Genomic DNA, 22,851 nt, shown 5'->3' with positions numbered 1-22,851 from the left:
AGAAAAAGGAAACAAACTCGCAAGAACTCGCAAGACGTTTCGTCTTGCGAAGCAAGCCCATAGGGAAATTCGTCTTGCGGAACGACTCAAAAAACGGAAAACTCTTTCATCTTGCGCGTTTTTCGTCTTGCGAGGCATTCGTCTTGTGAGGTACCACTGTATATACTGGGACCGTAACTTTCACTCACTTTACATACGTGGTCGAAACACGACATGGGGGCAGGGAGCAGGAAGAGGAAATAAATGAAGAGCAGTCATTCCCCACTCCCCACTTATTTTCATCTAACCCACAAACCCAGTGGGTTTTCTCTAACCAGACTCTGGAAAGATCATGAGAAGGGCCCGCCTGCAAGCTACCCAGAGTCCAGTTTAGGTGGTACCCAAATTTTGCGCCATTTTGGGTGCAGACCCTTGGAACTGAACCCTCGCGTAAGTAGCAGGCCAATTGTATACAGAGAGGATGGACAGACAGATATTAAAAACCATCGGAAGAAACATTTTTGCTGCCCACCTAATAAAATCAATCAATCAAGCAGGATGCATATTTCAAACAAAAGAGAAATGTTCCGGAAGGCCTGCAAACACCATCCTGGTAGTCAAGATAACCCTGAAAATAATTGGTAGTTGAGCTCACACATGTTAATTTTCTCCCTTGCTTTGGTATACCCTAATTGGCTTGCTTTGATGCTGCGCTTATTTGTAGGTGTTGGGATGCTGGGCTCTAGACCCAGAGTGGGAAGAAGCTTCTATGCCATGTATGATCTCACCAACCAGGTGTGATGGGAGGTTCTGGGCAAACTGACGTATGCTGCTTTGTGCATAAAGGCTGGACGAGTGTTCGCTTGGGCGCAGACAAGTCATGGCAACCTCTCACTGCTGCGGTGTCTGTTCCATGCTTGTAACAGCAAGGCCTGGCAGGATGACTTACTGTAAGTTTACTCTTTATAAAGCACTAGAACTGATCCCTCTGGCGTTCTTGACATCCTTCTTTGGCATACCTGCACCAAACCACTCCCACAAGCCCACCTTTGAGTCAGTGGACCAGGACACTGCACCAAGGGAGAGATGAGGGGGATGAGTGTTCAGACCCCTGGGCTCTCACTTGTGGGGTGCCTCAGGGTTCTGTCCTCTCCCCCATGCTTTTCAACATTTACATGCAGCCGCTGGGAGAGATCATCAGGAGGTTTGGGCTGGGTGTTCATCAGTATGCGGATGATACCCACCTCTACCTCTCTTTTAAATCAGAACCAGTGAAGGCGGTGAAGGTCCTGCGTGAGTGTCTGGAGGCGGTTGGAAGATGGATGGCGGCTAACAGATTGAGGTTGAATCCTGACAAGACAGAAGTACTGTTTTTGGGGGACAGGAGGCGGGCAGGTGTGGAGGATTCCCTGGTCCTGAATGGGGTAACTGTGCCCCTGAAGGACCAGGTGCGCAGCCTGGGAGTCATTTTGGACTCACAGCTGTCCATGGAGGCACAGGTCAAATCTGTGTCCAGGGCAGCTGTTTACCAGCTCCATCTGGTACGTAGGCTGAGACCCTATCTGCCTGCGGACTGTCTCGCCAGAGTGGTGCATGCTCTGGTTATCTCCCGCTTGGACTACTGCAATGCACTCTACGTGGGGCTACCTTTGAAGGTGACTCGGAAACTACAACTAATCCAGAATGCGGCAGCTAGACTGGTGACTGGGGGCGGCCGCCGAGACCATATAACACCGGTCTTGAAAGACCTACATTGGCTCCCAGTACGTTTCCGAGCACAATTCAAAGTGTTGGTGCTGACCTTTAAAGCCCTAAACGGCCTCGGTCCAGTATACCTGAAGGAGCGTCTCCACCCCCATCATTCTGCCCGGACGCTGAGGTCCAGCGTCAAGGGCCTTCTGGCGGTTCCCTCATTGCGAGAAGCAAAGTTACAGGGAACCAGGCAGAGGGCCTTTTCGGTGGTGGCGCCCGCCCTGTGGAACGCCCTTCCAGCAGATGTCAAAGCGATAAACAACTACCTGACATTCAGAAGACATCTTAAGGCAGCCCTGTTTCGGGAAGTTTTTAACGTGTGATATTTTACTGTATTTTTGGTTTTTATGGAAGCCGCCCAGAGTGGCTGGGGAGGCCCAGCCAGATGGGCGGGGTATAAATAATAAATTATTATTATTATTATTATTATTATTATTATTATTATGAACATCTGGGGCCCTCCAGATGTCAATGGACTTCCCAACCCCCATCATCCTTAACCACCAGCTATAGCTGACCGTGTTGGGTGTAAAGCAACAATGCTTGCAACAAGTCGCTTGAATCTACATGATGCTCTCTCCTCTCTCGGCCTGCCTGAGATACCTTCCTCAGAGCACCAGCGAAAGTCCATGTTGTGCAGTGTCAGAACAGGAGACCAGACTTCAAACTACCTGAAGCCCACAGGATAGCCTTGGGAGAGTTACTGCCTCTTAGCTGAACCTACCTCAAAGGGCTGTTGTGAGGACAAAATGGGGAGGGGCAAAATTAGGTACACCACCTCGAGCTCCTTGGAGGAAAGGTAAAGGTAAAGGGACCCCTGACCATTAGGTCCAGTCGTGACCGGCTCTGGGGTTGTGGCGCTCATCTCGCTTTATTGGCCAAGGGAGCCGGTGGCCAGCATGACTAAGCCGCTTCTGGCGAACCAGAGCAGTGCATGAAAACGCCGTTTACCCTCCCGCTGAAGCGGTATCTATTTGTCTACTTGCACTTTGACGTGCTTTCGAACTGCTAGGTTGGCAGGAGCAGGGACGGAGCAACGGGAGCTCACCCCATCGCAGGGATTCGAACCGCTGACCTTCTGATCGGTAAGTCCTAGGCTGTGTGGTTTAACCCACAGCGCCACCTGTGTCCTTGGAGGAAAAGCAGGACATAAATCAAATAAATAAATAAATGACCTCAGGGAACCTTCCAGCTGTACACTCCTATAACTCTACACCCTTTATTGCAAGCTCAAAACCTTGGGTCTCATCTCAAACTCCAGTCAAATCCAACTACACACGTAACAGCATTTTCTCAACATTCACCCCTAATCTCTCCCTCCTCTGCATCTTCTACGCTAAATTTAATTTTAGACTGCAGGCCCCTTTAAAGGTAGGGGCAAGTCTCTATTTCATTTGCTTTTATTTCTTTGAGTATTCTCAAACCACACTTTCATATAAAATATTGCAATGCAGTATTACCACCTAGAAACACAAAACTGCTAGACAAACAATGAGATGCAGAAACACATCCATAAAGGCTGCTTGTGCAAAGAATCTCAGGTTCAAAACGGTCCGTTTGAATAATACAGTTTCTTGAAGAATATTAGGCTTATGAAATCCAAGGGTATCAATGGCAGTGAAAACAAAAACAACAACCCCATAATCATAGTAAGGAACAATAGTAATTATAACAGAAGTATTAGTAATGATTAATAAAAATCAGATTATTCGGATAAGTAAGTCAAACAACACAATGCAGAGAGTGTATGCACCACTTCACAGTCCCTAGCCAATCTGACCTTGCAGCGACTTACTGATGGCCGCCGCTTTGCGCTTGCGGACGGGCTTCATGATGCTGATGACGCTACTGGGCTGGAGGGAGGGTTGGAGCCAGTAGGATGTGTTCTCCACGTTGGCCATGTAGATCCGCAGGCTGCCATCCTCGCACAGGAGGATCATGGTGGTCCGCTGCTGCTCGTTGCAGGCCGTGTGCCGGATGGCCACCATGTCTTGGATCTGGAAGGCCAAAGATACACAAAAGGTAGGCAGCTCCTTAGATTTCCAACGGTGAGCATAAACCAGTACAGCAACGTGCAGAAAAGCAAGGCAGCATTGCGACAGAAGGTAAGTAGGGGCAGTAAAGGCAAGTGATGGTCAGAACTCTGACACGAGGTAGCTAGAGACAGTAAAGGTAACTGACGGTCTAGTTCAGGGATGCGGAATCCCTGGGATGGGGAATCTGTGTGGCTTTTCAGATGTTATTGGGACTCCAACCCCCATCAGTCCCAGGCATCATGGTCAGTGGTGAGGGATGAAAGGGAGTCATAGCCCAGCAACTTCTGGGGGGCAGCACATTGACTGCACCTTCACTAGGGCCATTGAACACATTGAGATGCCTTTGGAAAAGGGGCGAGGGAAATGAACAGTCAAAGTGGCACCATTCCGCAGATCTTCATATGCATTTAAACTACTTAATGAAATATGGAACTCTGTAAGTTTTAAACAGACAGACAGACATGGGGATGAGGAGGTAAGAATACAGCTAGATCTGCTTCTCTGTCCACCACCCATTGCAAGAAATTGAGAAATATTATAATAATAATTAATTTTATATATATATATATATATATATATATATATATATATATATATATATATATATATATACGTTTTCGTAGATTTTCACGGGTACAGGAATGCAGGTTTTGGTGTCCTCGGGTGTCTTCCCGTGTAAAAGTTGGGGTGTCTAGGCGACGTTTCGACGAGGTCTCACTCGTCATCTTCAGGCTGGTGCTTTCGGCTTCTTGTTACTGGAAAAGAGCTCTGTTCCAGTAACAAGAAGCCGAAAGCACCAGCCTGAAGATGACGAGTGAGACCTCGTCGAAACGTCGCCTAGACACCCCAACTTTTACACGGGAAGACACCCGAGGACACCAAAACCTGCATATATATATACATATATACACACACACACACACACACACACACACCCTGCCCATCTGGCTGGGCCTCCCCAGCCACTCTGGGCGGTTTCCATAGAAACCAAAAATACACTAAAATATCACACATTAAAAACTTCCCTGAACCAACTGAACGTATAAATATTACAAAAACGTCAAATACAATGTGACGGAGCCAATCCAGAAAATCGTGATTCACAGAATCACCAGCAAGCTGGCAAGTTATCCTTTGGCAAATAAAATCCTATGCTAACACACAGTATTTGGAATACGGTGGTACTCTGCAAGCCGATTTAATGTTACATTTTTACGTTATCGGGCTGTGCAATTTTCCATTCATTGTAATTCTACTCGGCTTACTGGGTACTCTTGTTCTTTTCTTCCTACCCTGAATGGAGAGAACCCCCTCCCCTTTTGCTTTCCCTGTCACCTATGGAAACTGCCCAAAGGGAGAAGGAGTCTGAAGACAAAAAAGCAAACAAACTGACCTTTGCTTTAGCCGGTAAGGTTTTAATTTCCTGGATCAAGAAAGTGTCTGGCTTCACCATCACCACCAGAGGGACGCCGGTCGTCTGCTGCACACAGCACACCAGGCCAGGGTGGTTCATCACCTCTGACCACTGGCAGAGTGCTGGGGAGGTCTTGCTGCCCCCGTTGGAGCTGCAAGGGTAGGGAAAGTCAGTCTAGCATCACAAGCAGAGGCAACCGTGGACTGGTGGCTCACTCCTCAGTATACAGTGGTACCTCTGGATGCGAACGGGATCCGTTCCAGAGCCCCGTTCACATCCTGAGTAGAATGTAACATGTGACTGTGTGTGCACGGGTAGTTTTTGCCACTTCCGCACATGACATCATTTTGAGCATCTGCGCATGCGCGAGCAGTGAAACCCAGAAGTGACACGCTCCATTACTTCCGGGTCGCCGCAGAGAATAACCTGAAAACGTTCAACCTGAAGCATATTTAACCCGAGGTATGACTGTATCAGGGAATGTTCCCTGCCTGAAACTAGGGAGAACCGCTGCCAGTCAGTGTAGGCCATACTGAACTTGATGGTCTGCCTCAGTATAAGGCAGCTATGGTATGAGGGTCCTAGCTCAGCGGTAGAGCATATGCCTTGCAAGCAGAAAGTCCCAGGTTCAATATCTCGTAGCATCTCCTGGTACAGCTGGGAATGTCCCATGTCTGAAACTCTGAGAGCTGCTGCCAATCAGTGCAGACAACGCAGAGCACATTTTCCTACATTCTAAAGGAAGAGTTGTAGCTCGGTGGAAGAATGTCTGAAGTCTCAAGTTCAAAACCCCATGGACTCACTCCTCGGTATCTCTGGGAATGTTCCCTGCTCGAAACTAAGGAGAGCAGCTGCCAGTCAGTGCAGACTGTACTGAGCTAGGGGGACCAATGGTCCGGCTCAGCAGAAAGCAATTTCTTATGCCCCTATGCTCCACAGCCTACTGCATAGAAAGTTGTTCCTAACAGCCACGTCACAAAATGCCACAGGAGCAGGAGGTGGGGGAGCTGGCCTCACCTTTTGACGTTGATGGGGAAGAGGCGCAGCACTTCCAGCGTGGCCCGGCTGACGGTGGCCGCAAAGGACTTGCCTTGGCAGTAGCTGAAGAACAGCATCTGCAGGACGTGGGAATAGTAGACAGAAACACCGCCTCCGGCCACCTGACCGTTGCTGTCCTGCAGGGAACAGGGAGAAAAGAGGCATGTCGGGACCTCTGGATGCGACTCGGGACTGTGAAGGCTACCAAGAAGGCAAACTGGGAAATGCTTTCCCTGGCCCAAGCGCTGCTTCGTTGTGGCATTTGAGGAAGTTCATGCGATGCCAAGCCCTCCTGAGGCCAAACTGCTTGTGGGAGGGAAGGATGTCAAGGGTGATGCAGTGGCAAGACCAAGGCTCGCCAAGGGAGTACCCGCAAGCGCCAGCAGCGCCCGCGAAAAGTCTCAGGGTTGCAGCCAATCCAATGGGACAGATTTATATCCCTGCATTGCAGGGAGTCACACTAGATCAGCCTTTCTCAACCTGTGGGTCCCCAGATGTTGTTGAACTCAGTGGCGTAGTGTGGGGGGTGCCAGGGGTGCCGGCCGCACCGGGCGCAACATTTGGAGGGGCGCGTTTGGCCGGCCCTCCTGGAGGAAGCAGGAACCCCACTGTCCTCGGACCTCCTCCGAAGGCTGGCGGTGGGGCGGAGAGAGCTTCTCCCCGCGCCAGCCTTCGGAAGGCTGCTCCGAAGGCTGGCGGCGGGAGGAGGGTTCTCCGCCCCACCGCCAGCCTTCGGAAGGCTGCTCCGAAGCCTGGCGGCGGGAGGAGGTTTCTCCGCCCCACCGCCAGCCTTCGGAAGGCTCCTCTGAAGCCTGGCGGTGGGGCGGAGAGACCTTCTCCCCGCGCCAGCCTTCGGATGGCTGCTCCGAAGCCTGGCGGTGGGGCGGAGAGACCTTCTCCCCGCGCCAGCCTTCGGAAGGATGCTCCGAAGCCTGGCGGTGGGGCGGACAGACCTTATCCCCGCGCCAGCCTTCGGAAGGATGCTCCGAAGCCTGGCGGTGGGGCGGAGAGACCTTCTCCCCGCGCCAGCCTTCGGAAGGATGCTCCGAAGCCTGGCGGTAGGGCGGAGAGACCTTCTCCCCGCACCAGCCTTCGGAAGGATGCTCCGAAGCCTGGCGGTGGGGCGGAGAGACCTTCTCCCCGCACCAGCCTTCGGAAGGCTGCTCCGAAGCCTGGCGGTGGGGCGGAGAGACCTTCTCCCCGCGCCAGCCTTCGGATGGCTGTCCTGAAGACTTGTGGTGGGAGCAGTGGCGTAGCGTGGGGGGTGCAGGGGGGCCTGCTGCACCTGGCGCAACATCTGGGGGGGGGGCCGCGGAAGAGACTCGAGTGCTAAAATCCATGGGTTAGGGGGCGCAAATTACTTGCCTTGCCCCGGGTTAGGGGGCGCAAATTACTTGCCTTGCCCCGGGTGCTGAGAACCCACGCTACGCCACTGGTTGAACTACAACCCCCATCACCCCTAGCTAGCAAGGCCAGAGCTCAGGGATGATGGGAGTTGTAGTCCAACAACATCTGGGGACCCACAGGTTGAGAATCGCTGGACTAGATGATCCTCAGGGTTCCCTCCAACTCTACAATTCTCTGACTCTATGAATGTGAGTCCCACTCAAGAGGAGATCCACTGAAATGAAGAGGCATGAAAACTTAGGAGACTGCTGGATCGGGCCAGTGGCCAGTCTAGCCCGGCATCCTGTTCTCACAGTGGCCACCCAGATGCCCCAACCCGTAAGCAGGACCCGACCACAAAAGCACTTTCCCCTCCTGCAGTTTTTAGCGACAGGGCCAAGAAATTTAAATGGGTCTACTCTGTGTAGGGCTGGGTTGGGGACAACGCAGGAAAATATCCTCTCAGGAATGCACAATAACCTGTTGATCGTCCTGCTCAATTTCCATTTGCGCTTGCTGTACTGAACATACCCTCTTAAACACACGGCCACATTTTGCTGGATGCCAGGAGACATGTTCCAGAAGGGGAAGAGACTGAAACAGGATCAGGGCATGGGGGGGGGTGAATGCTGTGAATTGCAGTCCTGTTAGCTTAACTGGAAAAACTGGCGGAAAGTATTGTTAAGGATAAAATAACCAAGGATGTAGAAAAACAAGCCTTGCTGAAGCAGAGCCCTGACTCACAAACCTATTAAGAGTTCTTTGAGAGTGTTAACAAGCTGTAGAGACGGTGTATTTGGACTTTCAAAAAGAAGTGCTTCACCAAAGACTCCTGAGTCAGCTTAGCAGTCAAGGAATAAGAGGAGAGGTCTTCTTGTGGATCAGGAACTGGTTAAGTAGCAGGAAGCAAAAAATAGGAAGAAATGGACAGTTCTCCAAATGGGGATGTCAGGGAACTGACATCAGAGGCACGGGAGAAGGAGAGGGTCTCTGATTCTGCAGGAGAAGGTCCCAGCGCTAGGGGGAGACTCAGCTGGGAAGAAGGGGAAGGGAATAAGTGTAACACCAGGGATCCAGGAGAGCAACGGGACAGGGAGGTGCAGGGGCTCCAGGACTCTTTGTTGGAAGGTAGTGAGGAGAGCCCAGGCACCCCGCTGCCCACGCCCACCCTGCGCAGGAGACTCCCGCGCAGTGAGAGGCGGAGACGATTGGGCGTCAAACAACTCTTACGTTGGCAGCGCTTTAAGAAATGCCCACAGACAGGTTCTACGAGTGACTAAGGGCAGCCACGCTGAGATGGGCTGTGCAGTCCGGAGGGTTTAACCAGGCAAACTAATGCTCAAACGGAGCAGGATTACGCATGAGTAACTCCCAACCACTACAGGGGAGATGTAGAAAGTGGCGCCCCGCAAGGACTGGTACTGGGACCTGTGCTTTTTAACTTGTTCATAGTTAGGGGTGAGCAGTGATGTCCCAGAAGGGGGAGAGCCAAACAGAGAGGGGGTCTTGTTTAAGGCTGTCATGTCGTATTGTGAAACCTTCATCGATCCAGGTACCAGAAATATAAAATGCAGGGCTGTGTTACCTTCAGGTCATCGTGTGAGATTTCTAGGACATTGGTGACATAGAAAGGGCCATGTTGAGCGCTGCTGGCTTCCTCCATGAGCTGGGTGTAGATGTAGCCGGCAGATGACATGATGACCACAATGTTCTTGCCCTCTTCGTTGAACAGGAAAGTAATGTCCCTGATCTTGGAGCTGGGCAGCAGGAAGTAGAAAGTCGGGCTCAAGGCATCCACCGAGAGGTCATAAATCTGTTGGAACAAAAGGGACAGTTAGTAGTTTGGGGCCAACAAAAAGGGTTACAGTCAGAAGCTAGATGCCTGCTGATGGACTAAAAGCCAATTGCTGGGAATCTCAAATGGGGAGAGCGTTGCAATGCTCAGGTCTAACTTCTGGGTTTCCCTTGGGACATCTGGTTGGCCACTACGAGAACAGACTCCAGCTAGGTCAAAATGATGTGGCTAGACTGTCGATGGGGGCAGACTACCACCAGGACATAACTCCATTGCTCCAAAGTCGGTAGTGTCTGCCCACATGTTATGGGGTCGGGTTAAAAAAAATGCATTAATTTACAAGGCCCTTAGCAGCTTGGGTCCAGGATACCCAGCTGAGGAGCAGCACAACGGCAAACTTCTCTAGATCAGACCCTAAAAGGTCCCATCCTTTGCCCCCAACCTGTTTCCCAACTTCACTGCACCTTCACAAAATCCGCGGTGACGATGGCGAGCTCCGTCTGCGAGCCTGGCAGCCACACAGCTTTGATGATGAAGTTGCCCGTGGCCAGCTGAGGGTGAAGGACCAGGTGGTCGGAGACAGATCCAGAGCTGCTGAAGGTGAGCACATGGCAGTCCTGTCGAGAGAGAGAGAAATTGAAATAAACCGATTAAATGCTGGAGAGAATGCCTAAGTTGTTAATATAGGGAAACTGGAAAATGATTGATGGATTGCATTCATATCCCACTTTCTCTCTAAGGAGCTCAAGGTGGCTCATGTGGTTGTTCTTCTCCTCAATTCCCACAAAAACCCTGTGAGGTAGGTTAGGCTGAGAAGTGAACTTCAGGGCCAAGTGGGGAATTGAACCCAGGTCTCTCCCCGGTTCAAATCCCCCCAGGTTCTAACCACCACTACATGAGGCATCTCTTCTAGGCTGTCCTATGTCTACACTCTTTTACTATGTCAAGGTAGCTTTTTTGTTTTGTTTTTTTTCACTGGAGAGAGAAAACATTTTATCCCACTGCAATAAACGGACCCAATGTAGTCATGCCAAGAGAGGCAGCAGTGATGTGGCCCCAGAGGCTGCTGCCATGCTTTTTACCTTCAGCCCACACACAGCCAAGTAGTCCTCCTTGCAAGGGTTCCCCGTCAGGCTCAGCACAGTGAAGGGAACTGGGGCGGACGCCAGGCGAGTCAGGGTCAGTTTCCGTTTGCTGGAATCGGCTTGCTTCAGCAACGCAGAGAGTTGCAAGACCGTGATCTGCATTTAAGAGCAAAATATGATCATGAGATGTTGCAGAGAGAGTGTGAGGCGCTTTGGCACTTGAATGGGAACCGAATAGCCCAGAGTTGCCAGCTTCATCTCTACGGTACCATTATGCTCATGAAAGTTTCCCAGACCCCACTACAAGACTATGTAAAATGCACAGAGCTTTGTAAGGCAACAATGAGAACAGTCAAAATATAGCTAAGCTAAACTGTTGTGTTAAAGGGGGAAAGTATGTTTTTGTGAGACGCTACTGATAAATGGGAGCCTGGTAACTCAATACAAAAAGAGACAACTGAGAATTTCAAGATAAGGAGCTGACTTTGTGCATTTACAGACCAGATAGTTCTTTATTTCTGTAGAAGGATCAACTGCTAAGTAAAAATATATGGCACCAACAAGCTATTTTATTATGCATATATATAATCAAACAAAAGATTATTAATACTCTAACGTATTTTGAACTTAATAGTTATTTATTTATTGCATTTATATCTCACCTTTTCTCCAGGAGCTCAAAGTGGTGTACCTGGTTCTCCCACCTCCTCATTCAATTCCCACAACAACCATGCGAGGTTTAAGCTAAGAGACCATTACTGGCCCAAGGTCACCCAGAAAGCCTCAGCTTAATTGGGGATTTGAACCCTGATCTCCCAGGTCCTAGACCAGGGGTTGGCAACCTAAGGCCTGTGGGCCGGATGCGGCCCAATCACCTTCTCAATCCAGCCCACCGACAGTCCGGGAATCAGAATGTTTTTACATGAGTAGAATGTTTTATTTAAAATGCATCTCTGGGTTATTTGTGGGGCATAGGAATTCATTCTTTTTTTTCTTCAAAATATAGTCCGGCCCATCACATGGTCTGAGGGACGGTGGACCGGCCCACGGCTGAAAAAGGTTGCTGACCCCTGTCCTAGACCAACACTCTTAAACACCACACCATATGCTGGCTCTCCGTTTCATGGAAGAAGCTTATGGAGCCATATCAAAGACTAGTCCTCCTCACAGCAAACCCACTGAAGTTGATGGACAGGACTAATTTTGTTTTCCTCATTTCAGCGGGTCTACTCTGGGTAGGACGAGCGTCATTCGTAGTGCAATACGCATATGTGGAAGATGAAATAAAACGTACTGATTTTTAAAATGCACACACACACACTGCAGATGCTTCCCTGCTCCGTCTAGACTCACCTTGCCCTTCTCATGGCTGACGGCCAGATGCTGACGGCGCCCATGAGGCGAGGAAAGCACGCACATGGCCACTCGCCGCAGTACATGGGCGCTGATCAGCTGCCGGATGGTCTGGCCCTGGTCCCCACTGTAGTTCATGCGGACATTCTCAAAGGCACCTTCTTGGGAGCCGAGAGTTGGCACCTGGGGAAGTGGGAAGAGCACAGAAGAGGCCAAGCCAGTGAGCAGCGCCACGCCAGAGGAAGGAAGAGTCTCTGTTCATGCTTAATACTGGGCAGAAGCCATTACCATAGAATCATAGAGTTGGAAGAGACCACAAGGGCCATCGAGTCCAACCCCCTGCCAAGCAGGAAACACCATCAGAGCACTCCTGACATATGGTTGTCAAGCCTCCGCTTAAAGACCTCCAAAGAAGGAGACTCCACCACACTCCTTGGCAGCAAATTCCACTGTCGAACAGCTCTTACTGTCAGGAAGTTCTTCCTAATGTTTAGGTGGAATTTTCTTTCTTGTAGTTTGGATCCATTGCTCCGTGTCCGCTTCTCTGGAGCAGCAGAAAACAACCTTTCTCCCTCCTCTATGTGACATCCTTTTATATATTTGAACATGGCTATCATATCACCCCTTAACCTCCTCTTCTCCAGGCTAAACATGCCCAGCTCCCTTAGCCGTTCCTCATAAGGAACTCTTACGATGAACTCTCATTACGATGAACTCTGCTTCCTCCCAGCTATGGCAGAAGTGCTTCTGGAGCCCTGCCAAGGCTGAAGTCAAAGCCTTTCAGAGGGGGCCCTTAAGCAGCGAGGCGTAAGTGGATAGCAAAAAGTTTTTTCTCCCACTCTCAGAACACTAAAATTTGTGAACAGCCCATGAAGCTGAACGCTGGGAGATGAGGAATGGATAAAAAATAGGACTTATTCACGAGGCACAGAGTTAAAACTGTGGAACCTCGCTGCCATAGGAAGCAGAGATGGCCACCAACCTGGGCGGGTCCAAAAGAGGACTGGACAAATTCATGGAGAAAAGGGGTACCGATGGCAACTAGCCATGATGACTATGCTCTGCTCCATAGCAGGAGGCAGCAATGCTTTCAAATACCAGTTGCTGGAAACCTCAAGAGGGAAGAGTGCTCTTGTGATCAGCTCTTATATAAAGCATGAAAGTAGAGAGTGAATGCCACCTCCTGTGTTCACACGTGTAGTGGTCTGGGGCTGTCGGTAGAGTGGGGTAGGGATCAAAGACGTGCTACTATTTCTGCAGCAGGGGGCCTGCTGATTGGAGCCAACTGGAGTGAAAGGAGGTGAGCTGGCCACTGGGGATGGACTCCTGGGGTCCCTCTGGAGAAGGCAAGACTATTGAGGGGCTGCTGCCCTGTGTGCTTCAAAGGAAACCACAAGGTTCTTACCATCAGCTGATCTGTCATTTCCACCGTCTTGTCCAAGGTGTGGAGCTCACTGAGGGCCTGCTGGGCTCGGCTGCTGCTGCCCATGGCTGAGGCCTGCTGGAAGTTGACCTGGATGGCTTCCATGAGGAAGTTCAGCATGTCCAGCACCAGAGGAGCAAAGGAGAAGTTGGCCTGCAGCAAGATTGGTGGGGGGTGGGGAGAGAAAGGGAAACAGCCTTAGTGGCCTCCTTGCTCAAGGACTCTGGCAGCAAATCAAGTGAACAATAGGGAAGGGATATGGTTCAATGGGGGACACAGGTGGCACTGTGGGTTAAACCACAGAGCCTAGGACTTGCCGATCAGAAGGTCAGGAGTTTGAATCCCTGCCACGGGGTGAGCTTCCATTGCTCAGTCCCTGCTCCTGCCAACCTAGCAGTTCGAAAGCACGTCAAAGTGCAAGTAGATAAATAGGTACCGCTCCGGCGGGAAGGTAAACGGCATTTCCGTGCGCTGCTCTGGTTTGCCAGAAGCGGCTTAGTCATGCTGGCCACATGACCCGGAAGTTGTACGCCGGCTCCCTCGGCCAATAAAGCGAGATGAGCGCCGCAACCCCAGAGTCGGCCACGACTGGACCTAATGGTCAGGGGTCTGCCTTGCATGTTGAAGGTCCCAGATTAAATCCCCTACCCTAATCAGGAATGACTCCTGGCTGAAACCTTGGAGAGCCACTGCCAGCGAGCTAGATGGACTAAGGTATCGGACAGCTTTCAATTTAACTTAGAACTTCATTCTGAACCATGAGGACTAGACTCTTACTTTATTTAGGGGAAGCTCAGTGGCAGAGTGCCTGCTTTGCATGCAGAAGGCCCACGGTTCAATCCAGGAAACATCTCCAGGAAGGGCTGGGGAAACACTCCCTGCCTGAAAGCCTGGAGAGCTGCTGCCAGCCAGTGTAGACAATACTGAGCTGGTTGGACCAATTACCCTAACTTGGCCTAAGGGATTCAGTAGTAGATAGGTAGCCGTGTTGGTCTGCCATAGTCAAAATAAAAAAATTCCTTCCAGTAGCACCTTAAAGACCAACTAAGTTAGTTCTTGGTAAGTTAGTTCTTGGTATACCAAGAACTAACTTAGTTGGTCTTTAAGGTGCTACTGGAAGGAATTTTTTTATTTTGGCCTAAGGGAGTTTCCTATGTTCCTGATCTCAAGAGGCAGGTGCCCCCCAACTTCCCCATGGTGCCACCAGGCTCCTCCCTTGAGGAGAGAGACCTTCAGCCCACCTGGGACTGCAGCTGCTCCCGGCAGCCCTCCACGTTCCGGCACAGGCTGCTCTTCTTGGGCTTTTCCTCGTCAGACCCTCCCCGCCCGTCGTTGATGGAGGTCTTGGATTTGTCCGTGGGGGAGGTGCTGGAGTGCCGGACGACGCTCTCAGGGACGCGGGTCTCGCTCTGGAAGGCAGACTCCTTCATGGTGGAGCTCATGCCGCTGCTGGGCGTCCTCTTCACCAAGGCCTGCAAAATCAGGAGCAGGATTTCCGTGTGGTCAGGCTCACACACGGCACGTGGCTTCACCCCTGCGGCGTGCCGCCTGGGCTGCCACCAACAACACCCCACAGATCCCAACACCCCCGATCACCAGAGAAGCGTACCAGGCAGCTGCCATCCTCCTTTGCCCCACAGTCGCAAAAGAAAGAGCCGTACTTGGCGTACGAGATCTCGTGGTCCTTGTGGCAAACCTTCGCACAAACGGTGCAGACCCCGACGCCGTCGACCATCTTGCAGGTGTGGCAGTGGTACCTGCAGAGCGAAGGTTTTTATTTCTTGAAAGCAGTCAGCTGTGTTTGCATGATGAATGGCTGCTGGATGACCAACACAGCAATGGGCACTTCCCCCTACCCTGGGTCACCAGGACAGGACTATCAGGCTGACAAATGCCACAAGACAACGGGTGACCACAGAGAAGCCCCCCCAACTCAAAATTTCAAAATCAAGGGTGACTCACCAGTGTTGGTTCATGAATTCTTTCTGAGTGATGGTAAACGTACAAAGTTTGTTGCAGAGCGAGTCCTCATCCTACACACATACACACAGCAGAGAGGAGAGGATAGAGACTTTTAGCTGGAAAGCTACACAGTCTTTCTTCAGACCAGTGTCAACACAATGGCTTTATATTCACAACCAGCTGAAGAGGTATCAGATCTGTGGGCAATTCACTTGGCTGAATGCTCCTTTATTTTAAAAAAGCGATAAAATCTCTGCATGTAGAATAGTAGAAACTCGGGGAGAAGGCTAAACCAGAACCACCTTCTCCCAAATGCCCTACTTTTCTGCATATGAAACAGCCTTCATTCATGGAAATCCTCATGCATGTGGTACTTGAAAATTGTACAGTATGGGCACAGTTTTACCATCACATCTGTTGCTTTGGGAAGATTAAGAGCCCTTCTAAATTTAAATTCAACTAATCCCGAGTTAGCCTCACACAAAGGCAAAAAAGGAAGTCTTAAATGTAAGGGGTCTTTTACAATTTAGTGTTTTGTCTTCATAGAGCACTGACCATAGAGCACCTTTTCATAGAGCACAGTGAGCTCGCCACTTTGCTAGACCAGTTTGCCAAGCGAGTCTCAGGCCACCTACCGAGTCTTCAGCTTGGGAGTCCTCCTCCTCCACGGCCAGCTCCTCCACCCAGTCCGAGTCCACCTCGATGGCCCGCTCCTCCCCATCGACTGAGAGGTGGCTGGGGCCCTGCCCGCCGGTCTGGCTCAGGGCATTGGTGACATCAGCCAGGTAGGAGACAATATGGCAGGTGCATTCCAGGATAGTCACGTGCTGCAAGAGGTAAGAGGAGGAGGCATTCAGTCACACAGATAGAGGCCTTTTCTACTAAATCCTGCTGCAACGTGACAGTCAGGCTGCAGCATTGACTCTGCTGAGAGACTCAGGCCTGTGGGCCTCTCTGTTCTGCCCCCTGGGACTCTCCACCGAGCATGCTCTCCCCAAGTGCTTTTGCCTGGCTGGAATATATCCCTTGTTCCAAGAAGAAGTCCTCTCTCCACCACCCCACTGTGGATGGGCTGTAGCTCAGTGGTGGAGCACCTCTTTGCAAGCAGAAGGTCCTGGCTTCGATCCACAAAGGCATCTCCACGTAGGGCTGGAAATGTCCCCTGCCTGAAACCCTGGAGAGCTGCTGCCGGTCAGTGCGGACCATACTGAACTAGGTGGACCAATAGTCTAACTCAGTATAAGGCAGCTCACTGCCATGGCAAGTATTCAGATATACCTCCCAAGCCGATTCTATTAAACTGCACAAAGCAAAGCTGGGTTTCTCTGGACTGCATCCACTGGGGTAGACTCCCAGAGTAGACTGCCGGAGACCACAATGCTTCCCTCAAATGTTGGGCAAAAGTCACAATGACAGGCTGAGCTCAAGATTCTCTATGCAAGGAAGGATCACCCTTGTGTTCAGGAAGTAGGCTCAATATTGCCCTGCCCTCCATCCTTTCTTCCCTGGCTCCCCCTTGGTGCTGCCTGATCTACAAGACCACAAGGGAATTAACTGCACATACCCCTTAAGCAAAGATAGGTGTTACCTTTCCATGCATGACGTTGGCATTCATTTTCTCAACGACGTTCTTCTGAGACAAGTATTTCTTGCTAGAACAGCGAGAGATAAAGAGAGTGGTTGGCGGGGAAGATGGCAGAAAATTGGCCTAGAATATTGGATCTCCAACCTAATCACAGGAATGGCAAGTCCCAATGAAATATGGCAACATTTGTAATTTGTAATTTTAGCTCTGTACTCTTTCAGGTAGGATTTTGTCGTAACATCTAACTCAATGTATAGTCTCTTGAGAACATACTTTATTTTATGATGCAATGGCTGTGAACCCTGGTTGTTGTTTTATTACTGCTGTCCCCCCCCCCCCATTTACTTCTTCCGTATTTCCTACCAGATTGTTATTCATAATGATAATTAAATCTTGAAAATCAAATAAAAGAAAGAAAGAAAAGAAGGCATGCCCTGCCCCAGTAGCACAGTTCACCGTTCCAGGCTACGGACAGGCAAACGCCTTTGCACCTCAATACAAACCATCCAATCACCTTAAGCCATTTCTGTTCAGGAGAGGGAGGAGAGGCTGACACACAAAACAAGACACTTCCCACCACCCTTCTTACCATCTGCTCAGCCAATCGACAGCGGCGCTGTGAAGCTGGAGGTGCCCTGCCCCTTGACCAGCGCTGGCCAGAGTGGCCATGACTACCATCAGCTCGGGAAAGCCGGTTCCGTCACCATTTGCCAGCATCTCCGTGGCCATCGGGATCAGGGTGCTCAGGAGGACAGTGCAGGCGCCTTCGCCGACTTGGCTGGAAAGGCAAGACAGTAGCGGCCCATCACACCAAGATCAAGTCATTCCCATTTACTTACTGCAGGGAGGCATCCTGACAGCTAATGCTTGTAACCACTTGAATCGAAACAGGGGTTTGGGAAGCTACGGGGGAGGGCAGCTGCTCAATGGCAGAGCAGCTGCTTTGAATGCGGACAGTCCCGGCTCCAATAGCCGGCAGCATCTCCAGGTAGAGCTGGAAATCTGCTCTGAAACCCTGGAGAGCCACTGCTAGTCCGTGTATGAATCACTGGTTCCCGAACTGTTTTCAGGGCCCCAGCACCCCCTAGGTTCCATGAAGTCATCCCCAGCGCCCCTTGCCCTACAAAAAGCATCATTCAGAATAGTGGCTTGAACGACCTGCTATGAAACTCAATTAACTGCACATTCATTCCAAATCCAATCAAAGCTATTCAGGTTAATCAATCCAGCAAACTGATGAACCTGATCCAGTGATACCAGCTTTTCAAAGTCTGCTAGTTGCAAGAGCCCGATATGATGCTTACTAACTACTTCGTTGTCGGTAACTTCTTAATTGTGGATAAGCCTGAGGAAGTGGCACCAGTTTGCCAATTTAAAGTCCCTTAGCAGGAGTCTTGCATCACCAACTCCTCTGCCTCTTAGAGCCCTCCTAGGTAATTCCACCCCCATCCTCAGGGGGCAGTATTGCCCACTTTGGGAACCACTGGTGCAGAGAGTACTGAGCTAGATAGACCAATGGTCTGATTACATATAAAGCAGCTTCCCATGTGGCTAAAAACTAGAAGCTCCTGACCTGGATGGGGCCGATCCACCTACCTGTTCTCTCGGACAATGTAGGTTGTCAGCAGCTGGAGCAGTTGCCTGTTCTCCTGCACCACCTCCAGCTGGTCAGACTCTTTCGGGGGTGAGGTGGTCATCCGGGTCAGCCAGGCCTGGAGGCGCACTGGCTCTACGCATGCTAGCTGGGCCAAGGAGCCGCACAGGCGCAGGAGGCTGGGGTTGGGGCTCTTCTCAGCTAGAAGAGGCAGAGAAAAAGAAGGTGGAACTGAGCAACCAGCAACCTCCACGGAAAGCTGAGAGGAGTCACAGTTCGGGGGCAGAGATTGTATGGATAAGATCCCAGGTTCAATCCGTGTCACCTTGGGAAAAGGCTGGGGAAAGACTCCCTGCCTGAAGGCCTGGACAGCTGCTGCCAGCCATTGCAGACAATAGTGAGACAAGTGGTCCAGCAGTCTGACTCACTGTAACAGGCAGCTTCCTCTGCTCCTAAGACAGTTTCCCCAAGGGCTCACCAGCATTTATTTTACCAGGGGTGGGGGAGAGAGAGAGAGAGAGAGAGACAACCATCTATCCCAGTAGAGCCGCCAGCTGTTGTTGGACTACAACTCCTATCATCCCTGGCAAGCAGGACCAGTGTTCAGCGATGGTGGGAGATGTAGTTCAGCAACGGCGGGAGACCCAATTTTGAGAAGCACTGCTCTAGCCAAATACTGCAGGCTAAGATCACCTGCATTTTGCAACAAAGGAAAGTGAGTTATCTGATGAGTTTGCAGATGTCTGCAAGCTTCTTTTGCAAAGCCATCCCTGAGTGTTTCAAGAGATTTTTGCTAAGCCACAGTGTGTGTATAAAAGAGAGCTGTAGAAATTCGGAAGCGGCTGCCTTGTTCCTTGAATTTGGGCAGCCACAAAAGGGGAGAGGAAAAGAGAAGGCTGCGCTATCCTCCGAGGAGGAATGGATATAAGGGTTTTTCACATGATCTGATGCAACTGGGGCTGGCGGTAGCTTCCCTCCATCCCTCCCCTCCATCCGTCCAACAGCCTCAGTAGTAGCTGAGGGAAGGGGAAGGTTTCAGATGGAACTGGGCCCATGCACCAACAACCGTGTTAAAGCAAGCACCTCGCCAACGTTCTGCCCAACGTAGCAAGCATTAAATGCAGCGAACAGTTTCTTATTCCTGTACAAGGCAAAACTATAGCCACAAAGCAGGACTGAGCAGGACCACTCACTCAGCTGGAAGAGCTTGGTGAAGAACTTCAGGACCCTGTTGCAGAACTTCGCCGAAAGGCTTTCGTTGGCTGTCGCCATCATGATCTGCACCAGTTCTCCACTGGTTCAAAAGGAACATTGGATAGAAGGCATTAGACAAGATGGCTGGTAGCCACACAATTTACGTTAAGTGTCACGAGCCTAAGAAAATGTTGGAATTTGCAGTCTGTCCTCCCCACGCTACATGCCATTAAGCCCCATTGATGGCAAAATGGAACCGCCGTGTTTGGAGACAGCATAACTTAGAATAGCAGATATATGGAATTTAGGTCCTTGTATTAATTTACAAAAGGGATGCGGGTGCCGCTGCGGGTTAAACCACAGAGCCTAGGACTTGCTGATCAGAAGGTCGGCGGTTCGAATCCCCGCAACGGGGTGAGCTCCTGTTGCTCGGTCCCTGCTCCTACCAACCTAGCAGTTCGAAAGCATGTCAAAGTGCAAGTAGATAAATAGGTACTGCTCTGGTGGGAAGGTAAACAGCGTTTCCGTGCACTGCTCTGGTTCACCAGAAGCGGCTTAGTCATGCTGGCCACATGACCAGGAAGCTGTCTGCGGACAAACGCCGGCTCCCTCGGCCCATAGAGCGAGATGAGCGCCACAACCCCAGAGTCAGTCACGACTGGACCTATTGGTCAGGGGTACCTTTACCTTATTAATTTACAAAGTCCTGACCAACTTTGGTCCAGAGTGCCTCAGGGACTGCCGCTGAGACCACCTGCAGGGAGCATCCTTGGGTCATTCCCAGAGTTGAAGGGGCTCATTTGACAACAATGATACAGAGCCTTCAGTTCAGGGACCTTTCATTTCATGCCTGCTGAAAACTTTTCTATTCTGTCAGGCCTATGCAGGTGATTAAGAATGAATCTTTCCATAACAGCTTATTTCTGATCTTAGAATTTATATATGGTTTTTCATGTGGTTTTTCTAAACCACTCTGGTTTTCTCTTATGAAAAGCAGTCTGTAACTATTTTTATAAATAAGTAAGTAAAAACGTAAATAAACAGGGGAAAAGACTTTGGCCTCCATTCCTCCACTTATGCTTTTCTTAGAGGCATCTGTCTGGGCCTCTTTCAAAACTAGATGGACATTTGCTTAGGCTCTTAGCGTATCTCCCAGCCTCCAAAGCTCCAGATGTTTTGGGACCACAACTCCCATCAGCCCCAGTGTATACAGGTAGTTATCATTCAAAATATCTGAAGGGCACCAAGTTGGCAGAGGGTGACATAGCCAGGGGTGATGACCCCTGTTGAACTACAACTCCCATCATTCTTGGTCACCTGGCCAAGCTGCACAGCAGACAGGAGCTCGGCAGCACCTGAGCAGAAGGGCATGTCAGAAATGCGGAGGTAACAGGAAGGTGGATGGCCTTGCTCACCTCTCGGAAAAAAACTCTTCCATCGCTTTCCGGGCCTGGCTGCTTTCCAGTTGCTTTTCCAGATGCTGCAGACATTCTTCCAAGATGGATTCATCAAGGCCACTAAGGGAAGGGGAAATTGTTTTTCCAGAGATGGGAACTTTATCTAGAGGCAGGTTAAGTCTTACCAAGCACAGGACACATTTTTAACAGTGAGGAGGGCAGCATTGGTTATCCACTTGTGTTAATGGGAGGAACCCACTGCAGCCATGGCAGTTCAGCGTTAAAAAGCACCGTATTTTTCGCTCCATAGGACGCACATGACCATAAGACGCACCTAGTTTTAGAGGGGGAGAACAAGAAAAAAAAATTCTCTCCCGCTCTGCGCAGCGCTCCTTCAGCGAAGCGGCAGGAGAAACGGAGCCCCTTCCATTTCTCCTCCTCCTTCGCTGAAGGAGCGCTGCACAGCAAGCTTCGTGTTGCTTTCGCTGAAGCCAGGAGAGCAAGACTCTCCTGGCTTCAGGGATAGCCGCCCGCTGCGCTCCGGAGGCTTCGCGTTGCTTTCGCAACCCCTCTCACTCTCCAGGCTTCAGGGATAGCCGCCCGAAACCTCCAGAGCAGTGCGTCTTATAGGGTGAAAAATACAGTAATTAGGCCAAGAGCCTATCTAGTCCAGCAGCATCTTCTCACAGTCATCAATCAAATGCCTGTGGTAAACCCAGAAGTCCTTCTTCACACAGCACAGAGTTAAACTATGGAAGTCGCTCCCACGGGAGGGTGTGATAGTCATGTTAGATTAAAGCCGCAGCAGGTTTTATTTCAGGGGGTTGGACTGGATGACCCGTGGGGTCCTTTTCCAACTCTACAATTCTATGCTAGTTGCTTAGAAATGCTCAAGGCCTTTCAAGGCCTTCTGATCTCATGAGCTGCATTCCCTCTGAGGGGAGAGGGGCAACAGGGCCCCACCTTTTTAGTGAATCAGCAGAACAACAAGGAGCCTACAGAAGAGACCCAGCTAAGACCAGTTCTGCAGTTCAGCTGTACAGAAGCAGCTACACATGTTACATTTGGATATATCTGTACAAGAGATTTGCTCTGCTGAAACTGTATAAAAGCGCTTTGGAAAAGGATGCAAGCAACGTAGGACATTGAATTGCCTCCAGGGAAAGAACTGGGCATATATTTAAGCAACTGCCACCAACCTAGATGGCTTTAAAAGAGGACAAATCAAATTCACACAAGACCAAGGAGATGGCTTTTGATGGCTACTAGCCTGGTGGCTCTGCTCTGCTTCCACAGTCGAAGGCAGCAATGCTTCTGAGTAATAGTTGCTGGAAACCTCAGGAGAGGGTGTGCTCTTGTGCTCAAATCCTGCTTTTCGTCTTCCCACTGGCCCATCTGGTTGAGCACTGTGAGAACAGGATGCTGGACTAGATGGGGCACTGGCCTCATCCAGACTCTTCTTATTGTTCAAGGCATTTAGGGCTGTGAAAGAATCCATACCTGTTGGGGTCAGAGTGATTGGCCAGGATGTTGTAACAGCCCATGATCAATTTTTCATAGACACGTGACAGGAACTCGTCCGATTCCGCTGGGCCCAGGATCCTCTCGAGGGAGTTGCTGCTGATCTCTGCTACGCTCTCCGTGCTGGTCTCCAGGAGAAGGGGAAGCAGTGTGCGGATGACCTGGGGCGGGTTCAGTTCATCTGACCAGCTGGAGGTGGAGGGAGGGAAAAGAGGGCACTCAAAAGGCTGATGAGGAAGGGGCCCGTAGCTCAGTAAAGGAGCACCTGCTTTGCATGCAGAAGGTCCCCAGTTCAATCCCCAGTCGGATCTCTAGCTAGGGCTGGGAACACCACCTG

General features: G+C 50.5%; 1 protein-coding gene across 8 annotated transcripts in view; it reads right to left on the bottom strand.

The window, feature by feature from the left end:
- The window catches only part of UBR4 (ubiquitin protein ligase E3 component n-recognin 4), a 142,047-nt gene that overhangs the window by 87,378 nt on the left and 31,818 nt on the right, over window positions 1–22,851 (bottom strand). For 4 of the 8 annotated variants that reach the window (XM_083512628.1, XM_083512629.1, XM_083512632.1 and 1 more), the window contains exons 29-46: window positions 22,494–22,703; window positions 21,012–21,113; window positions 19,596–19,696; window positions 18,405–18,603; window positions 17,398–17,586; window positions 16,812–16,875; window positions 15,859–16,050; window positions 15,224–15,294; window positions 14,871–15,018; window positions 14,503–14,733; window positions 13,244–13,414; window positions 11,839–12,021; window positions 10,483–10,641; window positions 9,865–10,017; window positions 9,191–9,418; window positions 6,199–6,356; window positions 5,161–5,332; window positions 3,512–3,728 (exon numbers count right to left, since the gene is read on the bottom strand). In XM_083512628.1, the coding sequence (XP_083368754.1) occupies window positions 3,512–3,728; window positions 5,161–5,332; window positions 6,199–6,356; window positions 9,191–9,418; window positions 9,865–10,017; window positions 10,483–10,641; window positions 11,839–12,021; window positions 13,244–13,414; window positions 14,503–14,733; window positions 14,871–15,018; window positions 15,224–15,294; window positions 15,859–16,050; window positions 16,812–16,875; window positions 17,398–17,586; window positions 18,405–18,603; window positions 19,596–19,696; window positions 21,012–21,113; window positions 22,494–22,703 (2,948 nt within the window). The remainder of the gene's footprint in view (window positions 1–3,511; window positions 3,729–5,160; window positions 5,333–6,198; window positions 6,357–9,190; window positions 9,419–9,864; window positions 10,018–10,482; window positions 10,642–11,838; window positions 12,022–13,243; window positions 13,415–14,502; window positions 14,734–14,870; window positions 15,019–15,223; window positions 15,295–15,858; window positions 16,051–16,811; window positions 16,876–17,397; window positions 17,587–18,404; window positions 18,604–19,595; window positions 19,697–21,011; window positions 21,114–22,493; window positions 22,704–22,851) is intronic. The other 4 variants (XM_083512630.1, XM_083512631.1, XM_083512634.1 and 1 more) reach the window with 1 other exon arrangement.

Source organism: Podarcis liolepis (assembly GCF_965112155.1).
Source record: "Podarcis liolepis genome assembly, chromosome: 7".
Taxonomy (NCBI): Eukaryota; Metazoa; Chordata; class Lepidosauria; order Squamata; family Lacertidae; genus Podarcis; species Podarcis liolepis.
This window is presented reverse-complemented; position numbering and strand designations above follow the sequence as displayed.